This window comes from Palaemon carinicauda, chromosome 1 (assembly GCF_036898095.1).
Source record: "Palaemon carinicauda isolate YSFRI2023 chromosome 1, ASM3689809v2, whole genome shotgun sequence".
In the NCBI taxonomy this organism is placed as follows: Eukaryota; Metazoa; Arthropoda; class Malacostraca; order Decapoda; family Palaemonidae; genus Palaemon; species Palaemon carinicauda.
The window spans coordinates 269,458,645-269,479,401 of NC_090725.1; the positions used below are offsets into that span (position 1 = coordinate 269,458,645).

Consider the following 20,757-nt stretch of genomic DNA (forward strand, 5'->3'; position numbering starts at 1 on the left):
TAGAGAGATCCCATTGTCAGTTCCTCCAACAAATGGTGAAGAGGAAGGGCTGGTCGGGGCTTGTCCAAGACCTCATAGTATCTCCTCTGTTGGACGCAAGGAGGTGGGAGGGAGCTTGGCAGATGAGCCTGATCAGAGAGAGGACGAGAATTAGGAGAGCTGAGAGGCAACCTTACGCGGGTACTTTTCAGCCTCTGAGACCATGACAAAGCTGCACTGGACTTCGAGGGCTTCTGAGTGCTGAAGACACAATCCAAGACCTTGTCTGTGCCCTCTTGAGGAACCATCTCTTGGGCTAATAACCCATTTAGGGCCCTCATCAAAGTCATAACATGCCAGAAGGCGTAAGCTGACTCTCTCTGCTCTCCTTCCGACCCGAGGCTGGGAATTCATATCATCATGGATCGTGGTCGGTTTTAGGGTGTGACTGCTGTCCTGACCCCCTCTGAAGATCCGGAAGTCTTCGAACAGGACTTGGGCAACGTCTCAAAGTCCTTTGACTCTTTCAGATGAGGAAGATATGTCTCCAGAATTGAAAGTCTGGATGCCCTGACTCTCCTGGAAACCTCTGATGCTGTGACACTACTGTCACAGGGAAGATCTTTACCCAGAGATGGTATTATTATTATTATTACTTGCTAAGCTACAACCCTAGTTGGAAAAGCAGGATTCTATAAGCCCAGGGGCTCCAACAGGAAAATAGCCGAACAGTAACAACATTAAAATAAATATCTACCATATAAACTATAAAACCTTTAATAAAACAAGAGGAAGAGAAATAAGACAGAATAGTGTCTTCAAGTGTACCCTCAAGCAAGAGAACACTAACCCAAGACAATGTAAGACAATGGTACAGAGGCTAGGGCACTACCCCAAGACTAGAGAACAATGGTTTGATTTTGAAGTGTCTTTCTCCTAGAAGAGTTGCTTACCCTAGCTAAAGTGTTTCTTCTAGAAGAGAGAGGCCACTGAACAATGATAGTGCAGTAACTCCATGGGTGAAGAAGAATTGTTTGGTAATCGGTGTTGTCAAGTGTATGAGGACAGAGGAGAACATGTAAAGAATAGGCCAGACTATTCGGTGTATGTGTAGACAAAGGGAAAATGATCCGTAACCAGAGAGAAGAGTCCAATGTAGTACTGTCTGGGAAGTCAAAGAACCCCATAACTCTCTAGCGGTACTATCTCAACGGGTGGCTGGTGCCCTGGCAGAGACTCCCAACGGAAGACTCTTGGCTGAGGTGACGATGAGCCAAGAGATTGGAGGGAAGGAGAACCAGCTAGGTTAGCCCTTGCCCTAGACGTTCTAACTGAAGTGAGTTTCACCCTTGAAGAGTCTGCAACTTCTGACAATTCTCTCTTCCTCAGCCGTGGTCCTTTGCCGTGTGTCTGAGGGAACAGAAGATTGCGGGAGGTTCCCGGGAGCCTCCGAAGTACGAGATGAAAGGGCAGGTCTGAAAACCTACATTACTGCCCTGATAACGGCTCCGAACCACGGTTGTCTGCTAACGCTGGTGCTGTCTGACAAATCCCCTGAAGGGAAGTTAGCTGAAAGTTCCCTCTCAGGAGTCTTGTCTGAAGCAGAAGTTTTGGCTCGAGAGGAGTCCTTCTTAGGGACTGGGAACTTCAGGATCTTGAATTCCTCTGGATTGCCCCTTTCCTCCTTCCCCCGGAGGTTGTGCTGTTATGCGTTTGCGGGGAGGGGAATGGAATGATGATGGTGACCTACGGAGAGGAAGCCTACTTCTCCTCGGAGAGAGGATCGATGTTCTAGGAGGAGATGACCTACTTTTCCGCTCCAGCTCAATCCCCCGTGTCCACCTATCTGTGGCCTGGAGGCCTACTGTGACTTCTTGAAACCGAACGCTGATGTTATACGTTCTCACTCCCTCCGAGTTCTGGCCATTGAGCGACCAGAGGTTGCAGAAGGGTTGGTGAGCGTCTACGTGCTGGCAAGCCTCTACATGCTGGCGAGCGTCTATGCGCTTTTGAGCGTCTACGCCCTGGTGAGTGTTGCCGGGTTGCCGAATGTTGACATGGTGGAGAGCGTTGACGTGCAGGAGAACACTGGCAGGTTGGTGAGCTCTGGCAAGCTGGCGAGTGCTTATGCGGGGCCGATGGCTGATGCGTTAAAGAGCGTTAGTGCAGAAGCGGTTGCTGATGCATAGGTGAGCGTTGACGCTTGGGCGAACGCTGACGAGCGGTCCGTGCCGGGATATCCATAGGCGCCCTATGAGAGGATTGACGATGCGTTGCTGAAACGTGGGTGTGAGAATGCTGTTCTCACGTGACGCATTGCTTCAGTGAACGGTGAGAATGGTGCGTGGGAGCACAATGCGTTGGTGAATGGCAGTTGGAGGGAAAACGATGGTCAGGAGAATCGTGACGAGCAAGTGATTGACGAGCAGGCGATTGGGGAGTTGTAGGTTGACGAGCAGCTGTACGGGAACTAGGAGACTGAGCGGAAGAGAGACGTTTGTTTAAGACCCTTATGTTTAATATTCCAGATTTAATTGTTGACACTGCTTAGAGTGTAATTGTGGCACAGCTACAATACCTTCATCTTCCTACTCATGCTCAACCTTCATATCATACTCACACTCAACAATTTAAAAAGGTTTAAAAGGTGAAAAGACTAACAATCACCTCATCTGGAACATGCAAGGAATGACCATACTTAACAACAAGATGGTCAAAATACATGGAGGCAACAGACATCATTGGGAAGGACAGAATAATATAGCTTTTAGAATGCTGTGACAAAGAGTTGCAAAAAAAATCATCATATAAGCAGGAAGCAGTCTCACAAACAAGGATGGTGTAACCATTCTAGTAGCTATACAGTATTTTGTAATTAAAAGTTGAAAACATTATGGTTACTTGTGTATCTCTATATGAGATGCATCAATAGTGCTGACCCAGTATGCAAGAGGCATATTGAGGCTGCTGAGTGCAAGTCGAACACACTAGAGGCTTACCACCCTTGGTGGTTGGCGAGAAGGTACTTGTACAAATCATAATCAGTCTTTATAACAAGTGTGACAAGACAGGCACAGCAGTGGAAGTTAGTTAGTATAAATAGTATGCAGTAAAGGTAGATGGCTTCAGAAGGCCGACTATGTGCAAAACAAAATTTTTACGAAAATTCATCCCCGTTATACCATCAACAATCATTGATAGATATGCAGAATACCAAATGTCAACAAGTTTTTTCTTTTTACCATCTAAGGTAGTGGAGGGTCTTTTTCATTTTTAACTTCACAAAGAGAACATTTGATGTAAAATCGATAATGGTGACGATAATGAAAGTATTATAATAAATATTTCAGCTCCTAGATAGCAAATTACCTGAGCAATAGGAAGAAGGTCGGGTTAGGTTATTGTAATCTGGCTTACTAATGCTAACTTTGCTTCTGATATCAAGATATTAGAATAAGTAAGACATATGATGGTGAATCTACTGAATGGCCTGATTCATGGTTTGACTTTCAGTATTTATTCCATAAATAATATATGAAAACTTTCTCCCCAAAATTGGTTGAAAATGTAATGGATTGTGTATATCTCTTGTAATTTAAAACGTTATAGGTAAAAAAATTAAACAATAATTGTATATAAACTAATAAAACAGTAAAATTAAAAAATCAAACAATTTGGCACTTCTCTTACCTATGTATATTTGCAATGACTCCTTTGCAAAGAGATCTTGTAACTTTTCCAAGCGACACATTCCCAAGATCAATGTTAGTTACAGTAGCTGTTCCATCAGGTGCATGTCTCTCTCCAAAGAGAGTGGGGTTGATGGTTAATGAAGACTCACTTTGTGACTCTTCTCCTAATGCTAATATTCTTTGCCATATCTTTGCTGTATGTAAGATATTAAAAACAAATATTCATTATTAATCTTGATACTGTTGTTTAAACACAATTATATTAAACAATTCTTTCCATTTTTTATCATATCACTTATTACTAGTTTCACCAATTTTTTATCATATCATTTATAACTAGTTTCACAAATGTTACAGATATAAAAATGTGATTAATTCAAAGAAACTTACATTGAGGGACTTGGAAACCCAATTCTAAGCTCCACTGCTGCACAGTCCTTACAAATGTTGCTAGGACATTGCCACCATTCAGTGAAGCTGCTACAGCCAAGTACGAGTCATCAAAAAAGGGAAAATACTCCACAGGTTGTGGACAAGCTGGGGGAGATTGTTCAGCCGGAGTGAAACCCTGAAAATAGTGACAGAATGTAATTACAATTAGTATTCATTATTCTACATTTTATATAAAAACTTTCATAGAAAGCTAACTGATTCATTTAAAATTCATTAAATAGCAATAAACTACAGAGAGAGAGAGAGAGAGAGAGAGAGAGAAGAGTGTGTGTGTGTGTGTGTGAGTATATGAGTATATGTTAAGCTGAAATTTTTTGGGTAAAAATTTGAATGTCATATCCAAACACCATGGCTGTCTTCCTTGTAATGGGAGAAAGGAATCACTTGGGAGGTCTTGATATCCATGGAAATCCATCATAAAGCTTTTATGCTTTTCAGCATATTGCCTTTGCTTTTTTTTAGCTATTATTTTATGCTATTAAAATACAATTAAATAGGCTAAAGCAACATCACTGAGTAAATTAGGGGGAGAGGAACACGGCCTAAAAGGAAATAAGAGCCAAACCTTCCAAAATCAGGTAGTTGTCGATCTGAACAGGAAACTACACTATTCTAAACAAAAACTAGCCCTCCAAAATCGGGTAAAATACCGACCTGGTCAGGTAGTTCCTCAATAAAGCAAAAACGCGTCCCGATTCTCCCTAAAAAACTCAAAAAACCATGAAATCAGATATAAAAGAGCGATATCAAGGGGATCTCACGGGGTAGGCTACCGACCGAAGCAGCGCACTGCTCGGCCGGGTAAGCTAACTAACTGACGTCCAAATAGCCTAAATAAAAGACAAAATCATGCCAAAACACTGAATAAGATGTCTAGAACACGTAAATGAGACAACAATTAGTATGAGGAACTAATTGAAAGTCGAACCAAACAAAGAGAGCACGAGGTAGCAACACCAAAATGGCCGCGTACATAACCGTAAGGGAGCGTCAAACAAAGCGGCTGAGACAAAAGTCAACAAGATTATTAAATTAACGTGTGTCACTACCTAAAAATCCCAAAACAGACAATTATAATACTCAACTTGGGAGCAGGGATCTCCAAAACGTCTGACATCTTCAAAAACACTAAAAACACAGAGCAATGAAAACAACGCGTCTGAACCTTGCCTGTGCTAGGAAGGAATGAGGGAGGGAGCGTGGGGAAGGGTAGGGGTGGGGGGAGGGTACTTGTAGTAGAGGGCAGTAGTCGGATGTAGAACAGCACCTCGTAGTTCCGGGGGATGTTGAAGAAGGAGAGGTCTAACTGATGAGAGACCTATGGTTGTGGTTCTAACACGCCCCAGTTACTATACCAACACTCAGAGTGAGCGAGCTGGGTTTATTCCTGGCATTCCATGCATCTTTTTTCTCTGGTATATTTAGCAGTATTAATGCCTTAGAAATGGTGCTATAAGTAGCATTTCACTGGGCGACACAGGTTCCTCGCCCAGAGAGAGATTTTTCCTTCATCAAAATCCCTTTTAAAGGGGGCAAAATTTACACACAGACAGAGAAATGTTTTTTTTGTACCTAGGAATGGCCAAAGTACAACGGATATGAAATTCTTGTTTATTGGATTTTGTTAAGGAATGATTGAAAATTTTCATTATGTAAGTAGAATATTTTTGTAATAAAAAATTTGAAAAATATTTGAAAAATGTAAAAAAGATTTTTGTAAATATTCATAAAAGATATAAGATTGTGTTAAGAGTATTTTATTTTATATGGAAATTGTGTAGGAATCACCTTTTGTGAATAAAAAAAATCCAAGAGCACTTCCTGATCTCCGGCAGTACGCCGAAGAAACAAGTTTATTGCGACAGCTCTTGACACTTGTAAACAATGTGAATGCTTGCTAGGTACTGAACATTTGCTTGACCAGTCCTACATATACAGTGTTGCTATTTGTTTTCTCTAAAAATATTTGACTAGGGCCAATACCTGACCTCAACCGGATACAAATCTTGTTTTACTTGAATGACATAACAATTTTAAGTGAATATTTCTGCCAAGTATGTATTGGATGACGAGACAATTGTGTCATCGGAGAACTTAGGGGAAAAATTTATTGATGCACAATCGTGTTATTGGATCACCAAAGGTTAAGCAAGTATCTACAAACAAAAAAGAGAAAAATATTTGTATTTTATGTCCCTCATTACCTGCGGAACTCCTCCAACAAAGGGAGTTGGAATGTAATCACCAAAAATGAAGAGGTTTTACAGAATTTAGGTATTTTCAGTTGGTTTTCATAATTATGTTTGGATTAGGAGACCTAACCATCGAACTTAAAAAAATACTTGGTGTTCCTTTAGCATATTTCAACCAGTATTGAAGAAAATCAATATTTGTTCATGCAATACACAAATGTGTATAAAAATAAATACATTATAAAATAAACTAAAAATATATTTACTTGAGGCATCCTGAAGCATAACTGAGCAGATGTAGAGATGTTGATAACAGCTTCGCTGTTCTTTACGAGTAAAGGAAGAACAGAACATTGTAGATCACCTGCAATTACAATAATGGTAAGATTTACACTTAATTAAATATCAGAGACTTGTTAGAGTTATTGTTTCATGGGAAACAAACCAATGTTTTAGACAAGATTTATTTCTGTTTGAGTACTTGGAACCCAATGCAAAGCAATAGATGGAATTTGACACGAAGCAGATGCTTCATCCTTTTTTTTTTTTTTTTTTTTGACATTTCAACAAATGCACCAATCAATTGGGTTAGAGTGATACTAGTCTTTGCAATGTGACAAAATCCTCAAAATTCTTTGAGAAAAAATTAGACCATATTGAAAAATGTTATTTTCATTAGTAAAATAAATTTTTGAATATACTTACCCGATGATCATGTAGCTGTCAACTCTGTTGCCCGACAGAAATCTACGGTCGGGATACGCCAGCGATCGCTATACAGGTGGGGGTGTACACAACAGCGCCATCTGTGAGCAGGTACTCAAGTACTTCTTGTCAACAAGAACTCAATTTTCTCCTCGGTCCACTGGTTCTCTATGGGGAGGAAGGGCAGGTCCTTAAATTCATGATCATCGGGTAAGTATATTCAAAAATTTATTTTACTAATGAAAATAACATTTTTCAATATTAATCTTACCCGATGATCATGTAGCTGATTCACACCCAGGGTGGTGGGTGGAGACCAGCATACATGTTAACAAAGAAGCTAAGTATCCCGTATCTTATTTTAGCCGTTATTCAAAATAACAAACATAAAATAAATAAGTACCTGGTAAGGAAGTCGACTTGAACCATTACTCTGCCTTTTTAAGTACGTCTTCCTTACTGAGCCTAGCGATCCTCTTAGGATGCTGAGCGACTCCTAGGTGCTGAAGTATTAAGGGCTGCAACCCATACTAAAGGACCTCATCACAACCTCTAATCTAGGCGCTTCTCAAGAAAGAATTTGACCACCCGCCAAATCAACCAGGATGCGGAAGGCTTCTTAGCCTTCCGGACAACCCAGAAATATTTCAAGAGAAAGATTAAAAAGGTTCTGGAATTAGGGAATTGTAGTGGTGGAGCCCCCACCACTACTGCACTCGTTGCTACGAATGGTCCCAGAGTGTAGCAGTTCTCGTAAAGAGACTGGACATTCTTAAGATAAAAGACGCGAACATTGATTAGCTTTTCCAAAAGGTTGCGTCGAAAATATTTTGCAGAGATCTATTTTATTAAAAGGTCACGGAAGTTGTGATAGCTCTAACTTCGTGTGTCCTTACCTTCAGCCAAGCTTGGTCTTCCTCATTCAGAAGGGAATGAGCTTCTCGTATTAACAGTCTGAAAATAATAGGATAAAGAATTCTCTGACATAGGCAAAGATGAATTCTTAACTGAACACCATAAAGCTTCAGACGGGCCTCATAAAGGTTTTTAAAAAAAGAACTTAAGAGCTCTACAGGACATAATACTCTTTCTAGTTCCTTTTCAACCATATCGATAAGTTTGGAATAACGAACGATATTGGTCAAGGCCGAGAAGGCAGCTCGTGTTTGGCTAGAAAACCAAGATGTAGAACATGTAGCCGTTTCGGATGAAAATCCGATGTTCTTGCTGAAGGCATGAATCTCACTGACTCTTTTAGCTGGTAAAGCATATCAGGAAAAGAGTCTTAAAGGTGAGATCTTTCAGGGAGGCTGATTGAAGTGGTTCGAACCTGTCTAACATAAGGAATCTTAGAACCACGTCTAAATTCCAACCAGGTGTAACCAAACGACGCTCCTTCGTGGTCTCAAAAGACTTAAGGAGGTCCTGTAGATCTTTATTGTTAAAAAGATCTAAGCCTCTGTGACGGAAGACTGATGCCAACAAGCTTCTGTAACCCTTGAAAGTGGGAGCTGAAAGAGATCGCTCTTTTCTCAGATATAAGAGGAAGTCAGCTATTTGAGTTACAGAGGTACTGGTCGAGGATACGGATACTGACTTGCACCAGTTTAGGAAGATTCCCCACTTCGATTGGTAGACTCTAAGGGTGGATGTTCTCCTTGCTCTAACAATCGCTCTGGTTGCCTCCTTCGAAAAACCTCTAGTTCTCGAGAGTCTTTCGATACTCTGAAGGCAGTGAGACGAAGAGCGTGGAGGCCTTGGAGTACCTTCTTACGCGTGGCAGACGTAGCAGGTCCACCCTTAGGGGAAGAGTTCTGGGAACGTCTACTAGCCATCGAAGTACCTCGGTAAGTTATTCTCTCGCGGGCCAGAGGGAAGCAACTAGTGTCAACTTTGTCCCAACGTGAGAGGCGAACTTCTGCAGTACTTTGTTGACAAACTAGAACGGAGGGAATGCATATAGATCTAGATGAGACTAATCTAGTAGAAAGGCATCTAAAAGAACCACTGCTGGGTCTGTTGAGAGCCTCTTGGACATCGAGGTTGCGAAGAGATCCATGGTTGGATGGCCCCAAGTGACCCAAAGTCTCTTGCATACATCTCTGTGGAGGGTCCAATATGTTGGAATTATTGTCCCTTCCTACTGAGACAAACTGCTAAGACATTCAAGTTGCCTTGGAAGAAATTTGTTACTAGTGAAAAGTCAAGACCTGTTGAACAGGAGAGGAGGTCACTAGCGAACTCGCACCATGTCAGAGAGTAGGTCCCTCCTTGCTAGGAGATGAACATCAAAGCAGGGAGTTGTCCGTGTTGACCTCCATTACTTTGTCTTGAAGGAGAGACCTGAAGCTTTTCCAGGTCAGACTTACTGCCAGAAGCTTCTTGCAGTTAAAATGCATTGTCCTTGACGCGAGTTCCATAATCCCGAGCATTCCCTACCGCCTAAGGTCGCACCCCAGCCTACGTCCGATGCGTCTGAGAAGAGAACGTGGTTGGGAGTCTGAACAGTCAGGGGAAGACCCTATAAAAGGTTGAAAAAGTCCTTTCCTCAGGTTAGACCAGACTTATCTTCCGGAAACCGGGATCGAGACCGCTTGTAGCGTCTTGTCCTTTTCCAGTGAAGAGCTAGATGAAACCGAAGAGGACGGAGGTGTAGTCTTCCAAGTGACACCAAATGCACCACGGATGACAGTGTCCTAACCAGACTCATCCACAGCCTGACAGGGCCGTATTCCTTCTTCAGCATCTTCTGGATGGATAGCAGGGCTGGGGATTGATCTTCTCGTTCAGCCATGTCCTCATCAGAGGGTTCCTCATCCGAAACTGATGAGGAAACGGCAACGGAGTGGGCAACGTCTGACTCGCTGAATCCGGTCGCACTGGTGGATGCGTGACGGAGCCGGACACAAGATCATGGTACTGCTGCACAGTCTGTGAACTGTCAACCATGGGGAAGCGAGGAAGTACAGCGACAACCCGAAACTGTCTAGACTGTCTGGGTAGTACAGACAACTCCTTATCGGGTTGCTGAGGTTGCCGCACTGCGTCACAAGTCACCTCTGCTGGTTGTTGAACGTCTTCCCAGTGACACACTGACTCCGTAAAAAATCCTCTATCAAGGTCTAAGCTTGGACTGCGTGTCTTGCAACAAAGCCCAAGGTCTATGGGAGCAGGTGTGGCAACAGACGGGGTTAGCGACTGAAGCGGAACCATTTACCCTCCCTGGAAGCATGTTATGCTTAAATAAAAGTCCATAGGAGGCTAAGCAGCTTAAGGCTCCTCTCCAAATGACAGAGTCCTCAAGGGAATATCAGAAGGAGGGAGAACAGCACTTTCTCATCTACAGGAACCATATCCGAGAAAAGCTAGGTTCTCTCAGTGAGGGTTTCACTGGTGCAAAAGCAGCAGACCAGAAGGCAACGTTATGAAACTGCTTGACAGTCTGTGAACTGTCAAAAACTGAACTGTCAACCACAACAGGAGCGTGAGGACATACAGCACTGGTGTATAAGTAGCAGACCAGAAGGCAACGTCATGTAACTGTATGACAGTTTGTGAGTTGGCAACAACCAAAGTTGTGTGGGGAAGCCTCAACTCCTGACTGACTAGTTTGCTGCTGGCGAGTGGCGGTAACCACAGTGTGTTGCGGAGGCTGACACACCGTGTCAAAACACGGCAGCTTGTGGTAGCTCACGCACGGCAACGGAGTGCTCTGTGTGTGGGAGTCATCATACATCTGGCAGGGTTGACTTGTGCATGGGTGGAGGAGCTCTCACAACAAGAGTGTGAGAGCAGAAAGCCATGCCGGGTGCACAACCGTGGGAGGTGTAGGCCCACGGGTGCATCGTCAACCTTCTCCGCAGTCGGAGTGTGGGAGCTGGCAACAACAAAAGCAGAGTGCTGGAGCGTGGGAGGGGCTGCGGTGGGTTGAGGAGCATGCGGTATGGTATGCGGAGCATGCTGTAAGGTATGCGGCTCATGCTGCATGGTATGCGGAGCATGCTGTAAGGTATGCAGAGCATGCTGCATGGTATGCGGAGCATGCTGTAAGGTATGCAGAGCATGCTGCATGGGCTGCGGAGAAAGCCGCATAGTGCTGGAACCCGGCAGCTCTACAGAACCTTCCCACTGCTGATGCGGTAGCTCACGCATGTTAGCAGATGGTGCAGCAAGAACATGCGTCTGGCAGGGTGGACTGCGCATCGGTGGTGGAGCTCTCACAGGTGGAGGGTGGGAGCAGGCAGCCGCAGTATCTGCTGAGCGCACAACCTCGGCGGGTTGTAGGTTAACAGGTGCATTGTCAACCTTCCAGCATGATACTCCTGCATGAAGGAGCAAGCTGAGACTGTATAGTCTGCAGCATGGACCACTAGGGTCTATGAAAGACAACAACAAACGGAGCTACTGTCCGTTGTGACTGAGGGTCTAAAACCGCTGGTGCGGCAACAGACGGAGTTACTGCCTGTTGCGGTACCACCTTGCCTCTCTTGGGAGGTGTGCAGTTGTCGTACTGCAGCAAGTCCGAACTGACCCAGTGGCTACACCTAGGCCGTTGGACTTGCACGGAAGGGACCGACTTGCACTTAAAAGCTGCAAGATTTGGTCCATGGTTTCTGCGAGAAACCTCTTCCGCAGACGAGGAATAAATGGGCTCTCTCGTCTTTGTGTGGGTGGGGTGATCACGTCGGCAACGTGTGTAGATACACCCGAAACCACGGAGGGAAACGTCTGTTCGTTGATCAAGGCCTGTGGAACCCATAAGTCCTTCGACATTACTTCTCCCCTGGGCTTGGGAGCTTGTAAGAGGTATCGGACTAGGTGAACAACTGGCACGAACAGACGAACCCTCGAACGCAACACTGTAACACTTTGCGCATATCACTTTATCACTTTTGATTTTCTGTTTGCACTTATTTCACTGAACTCGAAACTTTAAGTGGTTTGTACCTGAAACACGCAATCCTATCCTTCATTAAAAGGTAGTAATTGCGAAAACAGTATTACAATGTAACAGAAAAACATAATGAAAGATAAAGAATTCAGTGGCTGGAAAAGAGACTAAACACTAGATCAAATAAACTACGTTTAAAATCTCTCACCGCATAAAGCCTGGGAACAAGAATAAAACTCTAGAAACGTTTTACCTTCTTCCCCTATAGCGACTAGGGAGAAGAGCAAAAAACGAGAACAACGTTACCCGTTTGAACGAAACGTTTATCCTCCTCTCTCTCCCTCCGTCTCTATCTCTCTCTCTCTCTCTCTTGACTTAGAACCTGAGAGATGAGCCCAATTATATATATCGTTAAAACATATTATTTGTTAAAGGAAAAAACTGAAAGGTTTCCCAAATAAAAAGTTCCTTTATTAGAATTAAAACCATTTAAGCTAAGAAAGAATGAACGAAACGCTAGAATCGGTTTACTCTTACTGCAACGTGAAACCGTGAAATACTCTCTCTCTATCGTAACGATAGAGCGCAAGTTGAACGTTCTGAACGTCAACAACTGCGGAGACTAAACAAAACGTTAGTTCAACTTTGAAAACAGTACGAGACTATCAAAGAAATTCTTTCAAAAACATTAAAATTAAAATAGCATAAATTCTTAACAGGAAAAACGATATGACGGGCTCAATGTTAATTAACTTCGGTTCCAAGTAAGGACCGCCTACTATTAGGAAAGGTCGTATAAAAACAAACAAAAATTAATTTTTATAAGTTTATAATAAATGGAAGTTAATCGAAGAGGCCTATAAATGGCGGAGAGATATAAAATAAATCTATAACTTTGTTAAGCAAAATTACCAAAAACCTAAACACACTTCCGTCTAAGGGAAGGGTGGGTATAAAAAGTGAAAGAGAGTCTATACTCTCTTCGACACCAACACTTCCGTCTAAGGGAAGGGTCGGCCATTTAAAAGTGAAAGAGAGTCCATACTCTCTTCGTCACCATAATTAAATCAAATTAATTCCAAAAGCTTGCTAAGCTAATGATAAAGCTTCCTGAATAGCGAAGGCTAAACTCTAGAGCAAATACATCACCAAATCGTGAACAATAACTCCAGAATCAACAGCGTATCCAAGTAGGTCTAGCCGGTGGCACGACAGAGGAAAAATTGAGTTCTTGTTGACAAGAAGTACTTGAGTACCTGCTCACAGATGGCGCTGTTGTGTACACCCCCACCTGTATAGCGATCGCTGGCGTATCCCGACCGTAGATTTCTGTCGGGCAACAGAGTTGACAGCTACATGATCATCGGGTAAGATTAATATTGAAAATGTCAAATTAGATTCTGAGCAAAAATTAGCCCTAGTTTACAGCCTCAAAAGCTTATAGCAATAAGCAATTATACTATATCAATATTGCAAAAATATTACATAGCTCTATTAGCTGGCCAGCTTAAAATACTTAATAAAGAAGATCTTGGTTAGAAAGATTAAAAGGTAATCTTGCCAATCTGATTTGCTACAAATTTACTGATAAATTATTTATATACATGAGTGCGCACATGCACAGAGACACAGACAGTGAGAGAAAAAATACATATTCAAACATTAGGCTACAATCACACCTAATAATAGGCTATGATTTACACATCCAGTGTTAAGAAATTTTAAAAATGTAAGGATGAAAGTAAACTTCAAAATATTACATAGGTATTTTATTACTGATATATGAAGTTAAATGTTTTTTTTTTTAATCACAAATTAACACCAAGTAGCAGTTTTTGATAATTCACAGTTGGCAAAGCACATCTGCAGGTATTCACTGAGGAGACTCAAGATATTACTAGAGCAATAATTTGCATCATATATGGCTGTGCTTCTGTCTTCCACGCTAGGTATGTTTCCTAGTGTTTTTGTTTGCTATTTGCTATCTACCCCACAGCAAGCCACTTCTGCTTTGCCTCTGTATTGCTGTAACAACTACAGTACTAACATCTCATATACATGCTATTTTTCCCTCTTTTATTTTTGTATTTAACTTTTGCCATGCCACTACGATAGCTTCGTCATCTGATAACCTACTCCTAGGTGCCATAAAAATCAAAGGTACTTAGTAACTGTAAGGAAGGTAGGTCTTTGGAAATCATGGATGTATTGTTTCAAATAAACAAGAGTACTGGGCAGCATAGGGACAAAGGACAAATTTCGTCTAATGTTGATTTATCTCTTCATCTTAAGATAATAAATTTCAATTTATAACTCCTTAAATCAATTACCTTCCATAATTTTTATCCAATTATTTTTTACTTATTTCCATTTCAATGATTTAATTCATTTCTGTACTGTATATGATAAATTGCCAGTGGTAGGCCTTGTCACTCTAGTTTAAATAACTAGAATTAAAAGAAGACTTTTGTGAACATACTGCTTTACTGTATTTTTCATTTCAAATTCTTATTTCTTTTCCATTACTTTTCATTTACATTATTCACACATTTTTACTCTTCATTTCAGTCGATGTCTTTTGCCTTCAAAAAAATTCTTTCAAGTTCTGTCAGCCATTGCATAAATTCTCTCTTCTTCTCACACAGATGCTTGCATGCATGTCTCGCTTCTTTCCTCTTCCTCACCCTTATAGCACACTACTGTTCCCCTTCCCTGGAGATGAACACTATTATCATTTGACAATGAAGTACACACACGCATGCATGCACACACACACACACATATGGATATTTCTATATGAGCTGTTATTACTTCTTTTGCTTATTATTCTTCCATTTACTTTTTAGCATTCTCATGCCAAAACTAGAACTAGAAACTTTTTATTTTAAGATGTATTTTACTCCAACCTCTTTCTTCAAATTCTATTTCCTTTCCATTTAACTTCTTTCCTAATAAAGCTAAAACTCAAGTCATCACTATCTGAGAATTAGCTGTTGAGTTGAATTACAGCTTTAGTAAAAGAGTTAAAAAGCAACATAAAAACTAAGTATAAGAAAGAGGTCCAAATAAAATACATATTCCTTAAGCTTTTGACTTGAAAGACATAAGTATAAGTTGAAATTTATATTGTTACATAAGTGAATTTGCTTGAGAGAACAGTGATGCAACTGCTAAGGTGGATTTTGGGAATATCACTGTTTGAAAGATTAGAAAATGATGAAATAAGAAGAATGGTAGGGGTAGAGAAGATTACCGAGATGAAAAGTGTCACAATCGAGATGGTGTGGCAAGTGTTAGGGATGGATGGTGGGGAAGGAGTGATGAGGGCTTGGGAGGATCCTGTAAGGGGGAGAAGATCAAGAGGGAGGCAGAGAATTAGATGGCGAGATAATGTGAAGGATGATATGGAGAGAAGTTTGGTGGAAGAGGATACCTTTGATCGAAGGTATTGGAGAGGGCGCATAAGACAACCGACCACTTAATGTAGGGATAATAGTGGGGAAGAAGACATAAGTGAATTTTCAAGCCTTAGGGAATCATGGGGATAAAGGTGAGAAAAGAACACTGTAAAGCTCACCAATTCTGACGGAACGTTACGAGAATGCTACAATAAACCAAATTTATTAGTTAAATGATACCATAGCTCTAAATGGTGAATAAATAAATTTGTGAACCTCGAATATGCCAATACCTGTACAGATGTGTGACTTTAAGACAATTTCGTTTTTAATGTACGGTGACCTTTCCAATTCTTAAATCACTAATTTGGTAACAAAAAAAGGTAAAAAATGAATGAAAAATAAAAAAATAATTTGATTTCAAATTCTTATGACTCCAATAAAAGATTGTTTAATAGTCAGATTCAATCCAACTTAAAGAGATTTCCGACTTGGGGAATTACAACTAACTAAGTTCTTAATGTACTAAGTTCTATTAGCTATCATTTTAAATGGTAACCTTCCCATTTACCAAAGCACAATTGTATCCAATTGTAGGTATTAGGTTAGCCAGGGCACCAGCCACCCGTTGAGATACTACTGCTAGAGAGTCATTGGGTTCTTTGACTGGCCAGACAGTACTACACTGGATCCTTCTCTCTGGTTACAGATCATTTTCCCTTTGCCTACACATACACCGAATAGTCTGGCATATTCTTTACATACTCTCCTGTCCTCATATACCTGACAACACTGAGATTACCAAACAATTCCTCTTTGCTCAAGGGGCTAACTACTGTACTGTAATTGGTCAGTGGCTACTTTCCTCTTGGTAAGGGTAGAAGAGACTCTTTAGCTATGCTAAGCAGCTCTTCTAGGAGAAAGACACTCCAAAATCAAACCATTGTTCTCTAGTCTTGGGCATTGGGCAGTGCCATAGCGTCTGTACCATGGTTTTCCACTGTCTTGGGGTAAAGTTCTCTTGCTTGAAGGTATACTCTGGCACACTATTCTATGTTATTTCTCTTCCTCTTTTTTTTCTTAATTTTAATAATTTATATATGAAAGATTTATTCTAATGTTATGACTGCTCTTAAAATATTTTATTTTAATTGTTAATTACTTCTCTTGTAGTTTATTCATTTCCTTATTTCCTATCCTCACTGGGCTATTTTCCCTGTTGGAGCCCTTGAGCTTGCTGCATCTTGCTTTTCCAACTCGGGCTATAGCTTAGCAAATAATAATAATAATAATAATAATAATAATAATAATAATAATAATAATGATAATAATAATAACAACAACAATTCACAAGGAAAATTCAATTACACATTAATAAATTATAAAAATGGAATTCCACAATAAAATTAATTTCTATACTCGCATGATGATGCTATTGCTTTGTCCCCAAAGCTGACTTCGCAGCAACATTACCGCAAAAAAATAAAAAATTTCCCATTCTTCCCTCAGAGAAGCGACATCTGATGATTAATGGTAACGTATAGTAAGGCTTGGGCATCACCTGCCCTAATCAGCCTCAGAGTTGCAATAATATCCTATCTTCTTAAAATCATTAGTCAGTGGGGAGTAGGGTGGGCATGTATATGAACATCAGATGAGTGTAGAAATAACAAATTTGATTATCAAAATTCCATCTCTTTCCATAAAACTCCCCTGATATTCATATGGCTGAATCACACATTTTGATTTTGGTAGGTAATGAAGGAGAAAAAATTTAGTGTCATAAATTATAATAATTCACATGCCTTACACCGATTTGTCAAGTGTCTCAGTACCAAAATGTTACAACTAAGGTTATAACTTGATGCTCCATGTTTTATTTCTAAATACCTCTGATACTAATTAAATTCCTTCATTAAAAAATCAAAAGGAAGCCCAGGTTTTATTAAACCTTATACCCAGTAGCTAATATGGCATCGAAAGCCCAGTAATCTTGATAACAAATCCAGAATTATTCAAGATAAATTTTTACTGAATGCTGGTGGTTACACCTGAGGTGCTGCTAAAACTCTTTCTGAAGAAAGATTCTTAAAAAATTTCAGCATGGTTACTGCACTTCAATATCATGGGCTCTCAAGTCTTTTTCTGAATTGGATGCAACTTCTTGTATGCCTTAACGATCAATCTTCTAAGCATAAAAGATATAGCTAGAGGGTCATGACAAGGAGCTGTCTGAAGAGGACCTAGCTGAATTAGTCCATTCAGCAAGTGAGGAAGAGGATGAGGCTGATGAACCTGACAAGGAAGATGAAGACATCACACTCGTTAAGTTGGCAGTGATGTCACACTTGGTAGAAGAGTTGAATCAAAGGGAATACAGCATGGATCATTCATTGATCCGCAGAAGTTCAAGACTTCTGTGAATGAGACTTTCGCTGGTTACAAGAACATCTTGGATGAGATGAAGTCGGTGAAGCACCTGCCCATAAACATGATCTTATCTGTAATGAGAAACAGCCACCATCACCTCCTCCTGAGCTTAAGCCATCACAAAATGCTCCTCCAACCAAGGATTCTCCCGAGCATGAAACCACTCCTTCGGTAATCACGATGGAGGTCTGTGATGATGATGACATACACGATCCTCCTCCTCTTGCAAAGTGGCAAGATTTTTTCAGTAAATTTTCCATGTGAACAGTGTTTTAATACACTAGTATGCACACACAATTTAAAAAATAATGATACTGTACAATTTTTAAGTTTTAATCCTTTTGATACTGTATAGTGCTAAAATTAAATACTATATGGGTGAAGCTTTTCTAATCATTGTTTTTATACTAGTATAATTTTTTCATGCTTTACATATACAGTACTTGTACATAATTTTATTTGATACAATATTTATATGATTCCTTGGACTAATCCATTTAAATCCTTTTTTTCTTTGCAGCAGTGATGGCACATCTGCGTAGACGTGTCATGCGGCGCAGTTACATCCCTTCATCATTCATCCATTTGTAACTGCACACCCTCACCAACCGTACCGTTTTGCAGAATATTTTCTGGTTAGCTATGTCATATATTATGTACTATAATATTTTTGTTTTTTAAATATTGTGCACTGCTTATACTGTATTTAGTACGATACGTACATGAACAGTACGTATCATACCGTACTCATACTGTATTTATCCAAATCATTACTTTACTAATTAATGTATTTGTATTTTCCACAGCAGTGTGTAAATAGCACCTGTATACTGATGTGTACAGTAAATAGTGTTTTAAAGTTTCATATTAGTACTGAATGAGTTGAAGGGCGATACACAAAACAGACATCAGCCCAAGAAGTGTATCATGCTTCTAACATCTTGCTGTGTAGAACTTCATTCTAAAATGGTTAGTGGTGTTTGTACTGTTACTTTTTATTTTTATTTTCATTGCTAATGTATCATTATAGGGTAATTATTATTGTACTACAATATTGTTACTGTATATGAAATACCGTACAGTATACAGTAATTACTGTATAAATAGGCTAGGTGTTTGGGAGTTGATAAAGTCAATTAAGCAAAACAGCCATCACTTGTAAGTGCTGTATTGCTGTACCTTAGCTAATTAAGCTGTACTTTAGGGATAGTACTTTATGTATATATTACAGTAATATACACTACAGTATTAGTGAGTACAGTATTTTAAGATGGGAACGACAGTGGTTTGTTGTCATTTACATATACTGTATGTAAGTGGAGATGAATCATATTATGAGTCATCTTACCATGTACTGTCATACCAGTACATACTGTACACCAGTCTAGTGTACTGAACAATTAAAGAAATGTTTTCATGCTTAATTGCAATACTTAAAACGTCATAGAAACCCTGTGAAAATAATATAGTCCAGTACAGTGGGTTACCTAGTATGTTAGTCAACTGCGCGTAGGCAATAGCAGTGAGTTGGTTGGTTATGAGTTAACTCATCCTAGGCAGAAAGCATTTGTACAATTTGAGACTGACTCAGCAAAGTTAACAATGATAACACATGATAATCAGCAATGACAGGAGCAGTTAACATAGACTAAGCAGTAGAAACCAGGTCCACAGTGAAAGCATGCAGAACAATTGGCATCATGGGCATAGCAGGCAAGACAGTCAGGCATTATCCGAGGTAGCAGTGGGCGAGAACCTTTAACAGGTACTAATATAGCAGATACTGTAGGCACCAGAGAATGAAATGAAGATACTGTGTCACGTTACCAACGTAAGCAATCAAAAACAAAGAAGGAATTACTGTAGTCGAAACCTTTCAGCTAGTATAGTGCTAACACGTTTCCCTTGGATTCACATGGCAGCAGATCAATTCTAGGCCAGAATCATTAGTTTACGCTGTTTTCTTGGGAGGTTACTGCTGTGGTTGGACACAACCGTGGGGGGTTGGTCTTGCCAAGCTGACTTTCAGGTACAAATCTCTTTATATAATACTGAAACTAAAACCTGACAACTTTGACCTTTAATCATAGACTCCATGTAAATGGGAGACTGAACTGAAAATGGTAAAACTAGAAACATACAAAGCAGCCTCAGTTTACATCACCAGGGGAGTAGAGAAAGTGAATGAAGTAGGCCCAGCAGCAGCACCAAAGCAGTATTAAGAGTGGTATCAAGGAATCAGTAAATTAGTATAGATGGTTTTGAATTAGTGACAAAAACCTTCTACAGATGGACTGAACAAAGGAAACTAAGCAGAAGCTGCATATATGGGAAATGCCCACTGGCAGGATCAGAGAAGTAAGATGAATGGCAACTAGTAATTCAGTAGATCAAAATGTATAAAGGAAGGAGTTGTATATATGGAAAATGATACCAGAAGAGCAGGCATAGCAAACACAAGGTAAAAACTACCAGGCAAAATGGGTTAATAGCTAGATGCAGGAGCAGCCACTAAATGCAAACAGTAGTAAAACAATTGCAAGTTGGGGAGTGGCTAATGAGACATTACTAGAGGACTACTACTTCTTAACTTTGATAACATAGGCCACATATCTAGATGTTGAACTGGAAACTCATTCCAATGCAGATTAAGCCTAATCTTCTGTAAAAAATACTCTCTGACTTCCTAGTCCTGAACAACCTCTTGTTCACATAAAACCAGTTCCTGGTAAACTATTAGGCACAATGGCTTATTGGCTAGATGAAGAAGTAGCCAGTGTCAATATTTGCAGAACAAGAGCAAACCAAGTGCATATTAAGTAGCAGCAAAAGACACATTGCAAGAGGACTATTACTCCTTTATCTTGATAAGATAGGGTGAAGATCTAGATGCTGACCAGGAAATTTCATTCAACACAGATGAGGCCAAAGCTTCTGTAGCAAAACTCTTGTACTCTGCAGTCCAGTACCTCTTATTCTCATTAAGACAATTCTTGGCAAACGCCACACAAATATGG

General features: G+C 40.3%; 1 protein-coding gene across 6 annotated transcripts in view; it reads right to left on the reverse strand.

Moving 5' to 3' along the window:
* LOC137656253 (sedoheptulokinase-like) overlaps window positions 1–20,757 on the reverse strand; it is a 166,075-nt gene that overhangs the window by 37,830 nt on the left and 107,488 nt on the right. For all 6 annotated transcript variants that reach the window (XM_068390446.1, XM_068390456.1, XM_068390426.1 and 3 more), the window contains 3 exons: window positions 6,583–6,680; window positions 4,062–4,239; window positions 3,670–3,865 (listed from right to left, as the gene is read on the reverse strand). In XM_068390446.1, the coding sequence (XP_068246547.1) occupies window positions 3,670–3,865; window positions 4,062–4,239; window positions 6,583–6,680 (472 nt within the window). The remainder of the gene's footprint in view (window positions 1–3,669; window positions 3,866–4,061; window positions 4,240–6,582; window positions 6,681–20,757) is intronic.